The sequence below is a fragment of the Bos javanicus genome, chromosome 7 (genome assembly GCF_032452875.1).
Source record: "Bos javanicus breed banteng chromosome 7, ARS-OSU_banteng_1.0, whole genome shotgun sequence".
Classification (NCBI taxonomy): domain Eukaryota; kingdom Metazoa; phylum Chordata; class Mammalia; order Artiodactyla; family Bovidae; genus Bos; species Bos javanicus.
Window position 1 is genome coordinate 64315750 of NC_083874.1, and position 12757 is coordinate 64328506.

General features: G+C 44.6%; 1 protein-coding gene across 4 annotated transcripts in view; it reads left to right on the top strand.

Annotated features, from left to right (window-relative positions):
- Nucleotides 1-4729: 4729 nt before the first annotated feature.
- Nucleotides 4730-12757, top strand: part of GRIA1 (glutamate ionotropic receptor AMPA type subunit 1) — a 347536-nt gene continuing 339508 nt past the window's right edge. The window contains exons 1-2 of one of the 4 annotated variants that reach the window (XM_061424115.1): nucleotides 4730-5205; nucleotides 8257-8394. In XM_061424115.1, the coding sequence (XP_061280099.1) occupies nucleotides 5124-5205; nucleotides 8257-8394 (220 nt within the window). In that variant the 5' untranslated portion in view covers nucleotides 4730-5123. The remainder of the gene's footprint in view (nucleotides 5206-8256; nucleotides 8395-12757) is intronic. The other 3 variants (XM_061424116.1, XM_061424114.1, XM_061424113.1) reach the window with 3 other exon arrangements.

The following is a 12757-nucleotide window of genomic DNA, read 5'->3' on the forward strand; positions in this document are numbered from 1 at the left end:
AACTTGTTCCCCAAGTTGGCACTGGGGCTGGTGGCTGCCTTCCACTTAACTAGAACTGACACTTGGTAGGTAGCCTGTGGGCCAGATCAAGCCCAGAGACACTTCCCTCTATCCTTTGTTTTTCCTGCCCAATGCAAGTAAGTTATACTTAATGTTGTTAAAAAAACAAAAAAGCAAATTTAGGGTTGCCGGGGGAAGGGATAATTAGGGAATTTGGGAGGTCATGTACACACTGCTAAATTCAAAATAAATAACCAACAAGGACCTATTGTATAGCACACGGAACTCTATGTTATATGCCAGCCTGGATGGGAGCGGGGTTTGGGGAGAATGGATACATGTATATGTATGGCTGAGTCCTTTTCTTTACACCTGAAACTACCACAACACCGTTAATCAGTTATATTCCAATACGAAAGAAAAAGTTTAAAGTTTGGGGGGAAAAAAATTACCAACAAAACCTACTAATAAAATGAAAAAAACGAACAAGAACAACAAAGAATAAGCCCCACAAAATCTTTATTTCTGCTCTCTCTTAAAAATGAAAATCAGATCTGTCCACACCAGGCCTACACTTCCTTATGGCAACCGTCAGCTGCCTTCAAGCCCTGCAACCACTTTGGACACAGCCTAGGCCCTGTTCTCTCTGCTCTCACAGCCTTCTCCCCAACTTGGAGGCTCACTTCATTCATCTGCCTGCTTGGCCCAAAGAGGCATTTGAATGTGAAATCCCTGCCCAACGCGATTCTCTTTGGTTTGTGGTATAAGGCCAAAGCCAAATAAATAAATCTGAGGCTATTTTGGCCACGTGGTGGTGGAACTTACAGTATGCCAAAGAAATGAACCAGGATAGGTCAGAACTGACTTGGGGTGGTGGCCGTGCTATCTCTGGGGCACCATTTGAGCAGCATTAGGAAAGCTTTTCCACGGGCCTGTCAGCTGGAACCCCTCCATGAGATACTTGTCCACTTGGACTTTTCGGGACACCCACCTTCAGGGATCCCATTTTAAAATGTGAAAAGCCTTGAAAGAAGATGAATGTAGTTTTTCTTCAATGTAATATAACAGAGAGGGAGACTAGAATGGGGGGCTGGTGACTAGTGCTTGGTGTGCTCATTGTTATGTGCCCTTAAGAACGGTGTTTCAATCCACTGATGCTTTGGCCCAGGTAATTCTTTGCAGTGGGGGCTGTCCTGTGTATCATAGGATGTTCAGCAGCACCCTTGGCCTCTACACACCAGATGTCAGTCACACCTCCCCAGCTGTGAGAACCAAAAACATCTCTGGACATGGCCAAATATTCCCGGGGTGGGGAATGTGAAATCACTGTCCATTGATAACTATTGTCTTAAGCTAACCATCTAGCCACCCTGAGCCTTCCTTAATCTGTAAAATAGGTTCTAATTCCTGTCCTTGTGGGGTTGTTGGGAGGATGAAGTGAGATGAAGGATATACAAATGCTATGTCAATCACAGTTTATCATGTATCTGTAGGGTTGGGTTGCCATCAATCATGACAGATTATGAACAGTCAAGTCTTCCAGACTGATATCGGGGATGGCAAATAGGATTGGGAGCTACAGAAGAACAGTATAGAACAACTAATGAAGGATAACATCAGAACACGCCGCTCAGGGATGTATGATATGTAGTGCTAACCTCTGAGGCTGAGATATAAGAAAAGCACCTCCCACCAGCAGTCAGTCTCTTCTTCCTCACATCCATTCCTGGCCGTATAACTATCATACTAGTAAAACACATCCCATGGTTCTCCATGGCTGCCAGAAATTCAGTGGCTTCCAAATCCCGACCCTGCCCTCTCTGAAGTCTCACAATTCCCTACCCTGTCTTTCCAGTCTGTACCATGGCTTCAGGCTCATGGAGCATATGGCGTCCTCACCTGCCTTCTGCCCCTGCACATGCTTTTTCCTTGGTCTGAAGTCTTCCCTCGGCCCTCACTTTCTGCCGGTCGTCTCCTCCTTACCAGCTCAGCATTTCTGAAGCCCCGCCAGCTCCCTGCAGACAGACATATTGGTCACTTCCTCCCGTGCTCCCCAGTGTGGAGTTTACATCTCTATTAGAACACGTTCATGGCTGCCTTGGATGACAGTTGGCTGGGTCCCTCTGTATCCCTCTTCCACCACATTCACCTGCCCTGAGGCAGAGACTGTGTCTGATTCCTTTCCATAACCCCTTCACCTGATTCCCCATTGGACACAGAGAAAGTTCTCCATCAATGCTTGAGTTAGAAATAGGATAAAGAGTTGACCCTAAATGTAATTTGACCTAGATGCCCATGCTTGAGATATGTAAGCTCCAGGTTTATTTGATGACTGAATAATTACGTATTTAATAGGCCAAGGAGAGCTGCTTGACCATATTTGAGCAGGGCCATGACACAGTTAGAGCTATATTTTAGGAAAATCCATTTGACTATATGATTTATAATGGTCATCGAAAATGCATCATTTTGACTCCTTTAAGTCCCTCTGCCCCAGAGTAGGCAAAACAAGTCTTACCCATTACAGGTAGGCGTTGAGGTTTTGCTAATTAAACCTTGCAAAGGGCTTTGAGATCTTGCTCTGAAAGGTGACAGAAGTGTGAAGCTTTCAGTGACAGCCTAATTATTATTATTACCAGACACAAAGCTCAGAAAAACTTAAAAGATCCCCAGATACCATTCAAAATAGTAAGAGACAAAAAATGCAATTGGAGAAATTTTAAGATGGAATCCTTGCATCACAGACTCTTCCTGTTGTCAGAAACCTTAGAGGGTTCCTGATCTGTTCTCACACCTTCCCAAGCTGATAATGACACTACTTCTATGCCCCTTCCCAGTTCTTCCTGCTTTTGGAGTCTGAGGGTTAACAGCTTGGGCCTGATGGTAGTGTTCCTTGTGTTCAAATCCCCATCTTTTCCCTGTTAACAGTGAAACAGGGGTAAATGATTAGGCCTCGGTTTCTTTACCTATAAAATGGGGATTTGATTACCTACCACAGGCATTGCTGCACAAGTAATGATGCCACACTGCTTAGTAGGGTACCTTGCTGTTGTTTAGTTGTTAAGTTGTGTCTGACTCTTGTGACCCCACAGACTGTAGCATTCCAGGCTCCTCTGTCCATGGGATTCTCCAGGCAAGAATACTGGAGTGGGTTGCCATGTGTCCTCCTCTGGGGGATCTTCCTGACTCAGGGATCAAACCCACATCTCTTATGTCTCCTGCATGGCAGGTGGGCTCTTTACCACTGACCCACCGGGGAAGCCCAGTATGGTACCTGGCCCATGGGAAAGAATAAACATTAGCTATAAAATCACTTGAGCTAATTAATATATGTGAAAGTGCAGAGGAAATCATAAAGCATCCAACCTCTAAGTGGTTCCTAGTTTAGGGGCTCCATGGAACAGTCCAATATTTCTCGCAAATCCCAGCCCTTGTAGCTGTCCTGTGTGTGTATGTGATTATGTAATGTTGGTGAGGGAAGAGAGGAGTTTTTTGATAAAATGGCCTAGTCAAGTGGCAAAGCAAAACCAAGTTCAAAGCCTATTATTCTCTCCTGTTCTAACCGAGGAAAAAATGTGGTTTCCTTTTCATGGATTTTCAACTGTTGGGTGGGGGTTCTGACCAGGACAGTGGGCAAATTGCCCAGAACATTCAAGTTCATAGGTCAAAGTGTATGCTGGTGCTGAAGGTTCAGATTCCATCTTAACAAATCTATGTCTTTATGATTTAATCCCTGGAGGCTTGTTTGTTTGTTTTTTCATGGACACTTCCCAGGGCCGGTGTAAGAAGAGAGTGAGGTAACCCTGTGAAGTTGCTTCAGAAACTATAAAGTGCTCTGTGACTGCTCAGACGACTGCTATGCAACCCACAGGATGGCCCTGAACACAGCTGTCTTCTTTAGGGACTGTTTCAGCAGAAGCCCCTGTCCAGCAGGGTCTAGGGAGTTCCAGTTTACTCTAGTAATGACCAACATCCAGAGATCATTGAAAGAAGCCTGGCTCCTCTCACTAGAATCCCTGCAAAATGACTCATGTAATTGCTCTGTGTAAGTATCCTTAGCCTTTATTGTACACCCACAAGATTAGGATGCTGTAGACTCCTGTGGAATGCAGAGGAAGGGGGAAGGGGGCTCATTTAAAATGCAGAGGATTGAAGAGACCACCAATTCCACTTGTAAAGGCAGCAGGGACCACCGAGTGTCCAAGTCATGTGATTGCCAATCATTCCAGACCCTCTTGTCTGCCTTTCTAGCATTCCTCCCAGTGTGGGGGGGTGGGGGTGGGGAAGCCTCTTTCCTTTAAAGTTCCTAGCAGGGCTTTCTAGGGTCTTCCCCTCAGGAATTAGTTGTAGGAATAATTGGGCCAGTGGAGTGCAAGAGATATATCCAGCACAGCTCTCGCACTCCTAGAAAAGTGACCTAGATCAAGCAGCAAGCATCGGGTGGATGCAGGACTACTGTGGGGACCCCCTGCCACCTACTGACTTACAGCTGAACCCACATTCCCGTTGCTTCTGCTGGCTGGGGGGCTGGGGTGGGGGTGCAGAGAGAGCTGAGGAAGGCGGGGGAGGGTGAAGGGGAATGGTAGGGCTGTCCCTTTCGGGAGCAAGCTCCAGGTATCACACCCCCTCACCCGCCCACCCACCCATCAGCACACCCAACCAGGAGGCTAAGGTGAGGATGGGGAGGCAGGGGGCCATGGGGAGAGGAGGTCAGCTGCGGATCCAGGGAGCTGGCTTGCTGCTGGGTATTAGCATAGAGCTGGCTGCCTGTGTGAGAGTGAGGGGGAGAGCGAGGGAGCAAGGGAGGGAGCGAGAGGCAGGCGGCGAGGAGAGGCGAGCAGAGCAGAGCAGAGGGGGAGCGGCGCTCAGCTCGCAGGAGGACAGGCTTCTCTTTTCCGTGCTCAGTTAATCTGGCTGTCAGTTGGTGTTAACGCTGCAGTTTAAGCGCTCGGATTCCAAGGGAAACAGACAAACCTCGCAGAAGGCAGGCAGGAAGCAAGCGAGGAAGGAAGGAACGGCAGGAGGAAAAGAATCGGCAGAAGAGAGAAAGGAAGAAAGGGAAGGGGGGAACACCAAATCTATGATTGGACCTGGGCTTCTTTTTCGCCAATGCAAAAAGGAATATGCAGCACATTTTTGCCTTCTTCTGCACCGGTTTCCTAGGCGCGGTAGTAGGTGCCAATTTCCCCAACAATATCCAGATCGGTGAGTGAAAGGGGCAGCCTGGGGTGGGACTTCATGGGTCTGGCCAGTTTTTTGAGGGGGAGGGGGTTTGTGTCCTCCCCCACCCCCACTATGGGCTGTTGTGCTGGCCATCTACCCCAAGCTGTCCAGCAGCGATGTGAAGGCTTGGGCGATGGTGTGGGGAGGGGGCTTCTCTGGATGGGATATGGGGCAGAGAAGGAAACTGTGCTCTGTCTCTCTCTCTCTCTCTCACACACACACAGACACATAAACACACGCAGGTCCTCACACACCACTCACACTCTAGGCATGAGCATGTGAAATGGAGGAACCACTGCTTTGGAGAAAAAAAAAATCAGGCTCTAACAAGGAAAGAGGTGGTAGGTGTTTAAAGAGTTAACTCCATGGCTTGGTAGATGATGCCTGATTTCATTTATTTATATAAATATGTGTGGTGTGTGTATTTATGTGTATGATTATGTATTAAATATACACATTTATATTTGAGAGAGGCAGTGATTTCTCCTCTGGGGGAGGGGAAAGAGACCCTCTAAAAGAAGGAATGAAGGATGCTGGGTTCATTGCATTCACTAAAATAATCCTAAAAAGCCACCCCCTACCCCAGGTGAAGGGGGCTCTCTCTCCCACTCTGGACTCTCCTAGCTGCCTCTGTCTGCTGTCTGCCATGCTGGGTTGGGGGTTCCCGCTCCTCCAATTCTGGAACTTCCTAGCCTGTTTTTCTCCCCCTACTCCTTCAATCGCCCACTCCTCTTAGATTTTCTGTCCACGAGACGGTCTGCCTTTTATACACACACACACACACACACACACACACACACACACACACAAACACACATCCACATGTCCCTCTCCCCTCCTCCTAGCTCTCCCCATCACTGAGCTCCAGCCTCGCAACTTGGAGGCAGGTTTCAACATGATGCCGCATGCTTTTTTTGTTCCCCATTTCCCTTTCCTGGTTGTCATGCTTCTCAAAGAGGACCCCCACCCTCCCTGAATTTATGGGACAGAGGATAGATACTGCTTCTCCCAGTAATAACGGGTGAAAGCCAAATAAACAGGAGCAGTAACACCAATAATGACTCGCGTCCACAAGGGCTTGAGAATTCAGTATGACCAGCATCTCAGGGCTGTTTGTGTCCCGGAATCCAGCAAACTGCTTTGCTTGGAGGCATCTTGCTGGGTCTGGGTTGTTTACTCTCTCCAGATAGAGGCAGGGCTCCAGTAGAGAAAGTTCCCATTCCTAGGAGTTTGTGTTCCTTGTAAGCATGTGTGTTTGTGGGGCAACGTGTTGAAGGTGGTCTTTTGTTGGGCACACATGTGCTACTGTACTCTTTTGGCCTCTCCAGTGGGCTGGCTCTGAGGGTAGCAGGAATAGCCGCGGAGCAACTTGCTTTGTTTCCTGACACCTGTTAAGCTATATCCTGAAGTGTGTCTGTGTATGTGTATTAGTGCCTTAGACGCAAAACAAAACTTCCTGCCTCCGGAGACACTTCTCTTGCAGCCCAGCCTATAGCCACCTACCTCCCCACCCCCACTCACTCTCCTTCATTCATTGCAGGGGAGGAGGGAGACTGGGAAGTGTTTGGGGTGTGGTCATCTTGGGGTGGGGGTGGAGCATCAGAATTAAGAAGGAGTTTTTTGTTTTTACTCTTTAAAATGGAGACATATGACCATGGGTAAATCATTTGCTCTTACGAGTGGCATTCTTTATGCTGGTACTTATGTCTTACCCATACTTTGCTGATTGGAAATACTTGTCTTCAGATATGTGGACTTGCTTTCTCCAAGTGCATCTGTGTATATTGCCATGGATGTATAAATGCACGAGATGTTTTGTGTACATATCTATGGTATGTTTATTTATGTATCTCTGCAGATTTTTCATCGTATTTAGCCCCAATTTGATTTCAAATGATTGAACCATTGTTTTTATTTTCACATAAAAGGTTGAAATGTTAAGTTATGGAACACACACTGAAAATATCACTGTCACCAGACGTTACTTCATTCTACTTGCACTATCTGTAACAAAAGCCTTACAATTTATTCACTGATTGTTAAAAACAAACACACGTCTACTGTATAGGAAGTTAGAAATGCATCATATTGGGATTGAGATTTCTGAGGAATCTCAGATTAACTTCTATGTAAACACTCACTATAGTTCAGTCTCTGGAAACTGCTGATTTCAGTTCATAGAAATGCATTTTAATTTATTTACATGTTGACAGTAAATACGAAGGTAAGGTGTGTACTCAGGTTGCTTGGAACAGGAGCCCCACCAGGCACCTCTAGTTCTGCTTTTTGCTAGAATAGAATGCTAGCATCTTCTGGACATTCCTAAGCCCCCACATCTTCCAAGTCCAAGGTGTTACCATGCAAATACACACAATGGCAACCCCTTATGTAACAAGTCACTCCTGGGATCATGAGTGATGAAAGAACCGGCAAATAATCAAGATAATCAAGATGTGCAGATAATCAAGAGTTTTTTAGAGGAAATGAATAAACTGTAGAGGACTGGCAGACAGGTCTTGCCAGGTCAAAGACTACAAGGGTCAAAGCCAAAGAAAGGGTCATGGTGCTAGAGAAGCTCACAGGATCCCAGGGCTAGAGTTCACTCTGCAACACACATTAATACTACTTCCTGTATGGCTCTCTAATGAGAATTGGTTCTGATACAGGAAAAATTAGACACGGCTAGGGTTTACATGCATACGAGAGCACAGGCTGCCTAAGTGTTTTGCTTGAGAGAGAGGGAGAAGAGAAACTCCACAATTCTGTTTTCTCTGACCTGAACTGAGTTGAGGGGTGAACAATCAAATCTTTGGGCAGAATGACAGATAATTAGAGGCTTTATCAATAAAAGCTCACCTGTAGAAGTTGAAGCCCCAGGGTCCAGTTGAGTCCATGTGAATTCGGATCCCCAGAATCAGGCAACAACTAGTGACTCTGACCTGGGGAGAAGAAATGGGACCATCTGGGGTGGGCTGTTGAGGAATCAAACTTATCTCTAGCCCAGATACCATGTTGCATTTTCTTTCTTTGCAGGAGGATTATTTCCAAACCAGCAGTCACAGGAACATGCTGCTTTTAGATTTGCTTTGTCACAACTCACAGAGCCCCCAAAGTTGCTCCCCCAGATTGATATTGTGAACATCAGCGACAGCTTTGAGATGACCTACAGATGTAAGTAAATGCTTCTTTTTCTGAGAATTCTTTCTGCGATCGACCATTAAAGGGAGGGTCTGTACATAGCAGGTGGTGCCGCAAAAACGATGAGTTGTCATCCCTTGTCTTAAGAGAAAGCACTCCAAGAAAACTGTCCAGGGCCTTTTGAGTGATTCTGTTCATTGATATTTGAGATCCTGCAGTGCTTCATGGGATGGGTTTGCGTTCTTGCTGTCAGCTAACTTTGAATGCCAGCCTGATGGGTACTGGGGTTGACTGCATCTCCCCTAAACTCGCAGAGGTTTTCTGGTTCACTTGAGAGTTTCATACATAGGAAACTTCTGAGAGGCGTAGAATGAAAAGTTCTGACTTGGAGAATGTGGTTTACAATACTTATGTCCTTCCTGTGCACAGTTAAAAGAAAATGCTGCTAGATAAGAAAGGATACCTGAGGTGTCTGTTTAGTTTCCCATTTTTAGAAAGGACCAATAATTATTTAAAAATCTGAAGCCTACATTATTTCCTAAGTGTTCTGAAGTGACTGATGGCTTACATAGTTTTGGGGATGGCATTTGAGCACAAAAAAGAACAGAGGTGACCTCAAGAAGGAGAAAGTGACAGTGAAGTCGTTCAGTCCTGTCTGACTCTTGGTGACTCCGTGGACTGTAGCCCACCAGGCTCCTCCGTCCGTGGGATCTCCAGGCAAGAATACTGGAGTGGGTTGCCATTTCCTTCTCCAGGGCATCTTCCCCACCCTGGCATTGAACCCAGATCTCCTGCGTTGCAAGCAGATGCTTTACCCTCTAAGCCACCAGGGAAGCCCAAGAAGGAGAAAGGAGAGATGAATTTCAGCCATCTGAACTGAATGCATTATAAAATGCGGGCAACAAACACCATTCTGAGTTTTTCTTGACTACTGGGTGAAAAGGAAACCTGTATGGTGGCATGACTGCCATTTTAAGACAGGTGAAAGCACAAAATTTAATCAGTAGCGACATTTTCCCTCCAGGGATTAAGCTCACATGGGAATTGATGGCATAGAAGTATAAACTGAATGGGCAAGAACAACTCGAAACTGGATTAAATTGGCACTGTAGGCTCTGGGTGCCACTGTGGCCTCAGTAGCTTGTGCTGAGCTGTGGATGGCAGAAGGCAGGTACCATATTCCCTCCGTCTCTTTGCCACGGTTCCCCTCTTGACAAGCTCTCAGCGATTTGAACTGAACATGCCTTGAAGGCTCAAACAGAGAATTCAGCATTCTCCCTATTCCTAAGAACACTCAAAAGATAATGTATATGCAGATTCCAAGAATTTAAATTATTAATCCAACAACTGGAATTATTATTATAATTACTCTAATTACCCAGCCATAAAGAAGAATGAAAGAATGCCATTTGCAGCAATATGGAAGGACCTAGAGATTATCATATTAAGTGAAGTCAGAGAAAGACAATCATATGATATCTCCTGTATGTGGAATCTAAATAAATCATATAAATAAACTTATTTAGAAAACAGAAATAGATCTACAGACATAGAAAACAAACTTACGGTTACCAAAGGGGAAAGTGGGGGGAGGGTGATAAATTAGGAGTTTGGGATTAACAGATACACACGACCATATATAAAATGGATAAGCAACCAGGATCTACCGTATAGCCAGGGAACTATATTCAGCATCTCGTATTAACATATAATGGTAAAGAATTTGGAAAAGTATATATATATATACATATATATAGCCTCCCTGGTGGCTCAGTGGTAAAGAAGCTGCCTGCTAATGCAGGAGACACAGGAGACGCTGGGAAAATCTCATGGACAGAGGAGCCTGGTGGGCTACAGTCCATGGGGTCGCAAAGAGTCAGACCTGACTAAATGATTGATCACACGTACACATGAAGTATATATATATGTGTGTGTGTGTGTGTGTGTGTATGAATCACTTTGCTGTACACCTGAAACATTGTAAAGCAACAATACTTCAATCAAAAAAATTATCATTATTTCAGATTCCATTTACTGAGGACTTACTGTGTGCCAACAACTATTTTATGGACAATTATAATAACATTCATTACATTTATTGAGCATCTACTATGGCCCAGTAATGCACTAATCACTTTTCATGTGTTGGTTTATTCAAGTTATTTTATTCAATCCTCACAGGATCCCTACAGTGCTCTATATTATTAATATCTTCCTTTTAGAGAAGCTGAAAGTAAGGCTGCAACAGGTTATACAACTTTTCCAGGGTCACCTGAAAAGTAAATGGTGGTCTTGTGAGCCCAAGGTCCTTGTTCCTGGGCACTGTGATAGATACACAGATCCCATGGTAACTAGATCAATTTTACTGAGATTACCCAAGAAACAAAAGGGAGCATTCAGAGTCTTTACAAGCAGTGACCTGATAAAGCCCCTAAGGAGGAAACTTTAAAAAGCTTCAGATTGTAGCTACGGTTTTGCATAGGAGTGACCTGCTGAACAAATAAAACAGCAATTCTACATTTTGGTAATGTTGAAGTTAAAAATCTTGTCAACTGTGTTACTCATTATCCTTGAAAAAGAGCTGAAGTTTAATTGGTGAATTGTAGTTCTGTGAAACCATCTCCCTGGAAAGCGAAAATAATATTGCGTAGGTATTTGATTATTAGACAACCTCTCATTTCTTTCACTATGGATTAAAGGAGAATTTTTAAGGGAAAGATTTAGGTGTGGTCATCAAGGTATCTAAGAACCACCAGAGATTATGCATAACCTTTTGCATGTATGTGCCTATGCTTATTTATTCCCTGGACAGAGGCTCCGTAGCTTTTGTCATTCTCTCAAAGGGGTCCATTGCTCTAGAAAGACTACAGGCTTAGGGAATTTGCAAGAATCAATGGCTGGCATGTGCATTCACTCACACTGCTGAGAACTGTCTCCAGCAGAGCTTGGTGGAAAGAGATGTTAACTGTTATTCTGTTGTCAAGATGTTGACCGACAGGACAAGACAATACAAGATAAAAATTGGAGGAATGTTCTAAGGCAAAAAGTGATGCTTCTATACTGTTATCTTAACTACCTAAGACTTGATCTCTAATAGGGTTGCTGTCCATTTACTGAGAGGATTGAAATGTGATCAGGGTGTTATCCACTGTGGTTAGTGAACTTGAATCGAGTAGATCTGGGTTCTTCATCTTGATTCCTGCCATATACCAGAGCATAGGTTTCTATGAATTTAATCATTCTTTAAATGTTATGAACTGATACGGTTATTGGAAAAACAGATGATAAAAGGTTTTTGTTCTCGGTGGTTTGCAGTTCAGTGGGGACACTGCTCAGGGGATTGCCTGAGAAACAGTAATGCTATTTTGTTCTTAAACCGTTAGTTTCTTCTCTTTAGTTCCGGGAACTGAGAGAGTACTAGGCAACTGGGGTGGTCATGGTGACATTGTAATTCCCAGCCTGCCTGGAAGATTCTCTGTTAATTATCACATGAGATTAGGAAACCCTCTGGGGCTGTGCTCACTGTGGTTCACTAGTCTGGGGAAACTGACTTCTATCCCAATTTGGATTGAGTGAAAAATATTGAAAGGAGTAGAGAGGTTTTAGGTACAATGCCTTAACTAATAATTTATTGAAAACAGAAAAAAACATGATATTCGGATTTAATTTCATGTGCTTTTTGATAGCTGGACTAGTAGTTAACCTTAAATTAACTATCCCAGTCTTACCTCCAGAAAATAACCAAATCTTTATTTTTCACCATTTTTCCGGTCATTTGATTGTTTTCCTATACATTTTGCTATTCATGATCCCTCCACCAGAGGGTGGAGAAGGGAAGGAGAAGAAGTGTAACAGGAACTATTGCTGCTAGATGTATTAGCAACAGGAGACTGCTTAAAAAGGCAGAATGGTGCTTAGAGAAGGGGATGCAGGAGAACTATTGCTAATATCTCCAGCCAAGAAGAGAGTTCTACATCTTTGTGGCATCCCATCTTTCCTGCTCTCCTTTTCTGCCATCATTAAGGGGTAAAGTCACTGAATTGGCAACCCAAATGCTTTAGGATCTCCTCTGAGTCTGAGTGAACTCCGGGAGTTGGTGATGGACAGGGAGGCCTGGCGTGCTGCGATTCATGGGGTTGCAAAGAGTCGGACACGACTGAGCAACTGATCTGATCTGATCTGGTCTGAGTACTCTGTTGGGCCGCCCAGGTGGTACCTGGTGGGCCACAATCCACAGGGTCACAAAGAGTTGAACACAGCTGAAGCAACTTAGCATGCACGCACTCACCGAGTACTCTTCCCGTCTCACAAGGGCAGGAGTTGAGGAGTCTGTCCATAGAGATGGTAGTTATGGACCAGCTATTCAGCCTATATTGTGTGTCTTTATATCTGAAAT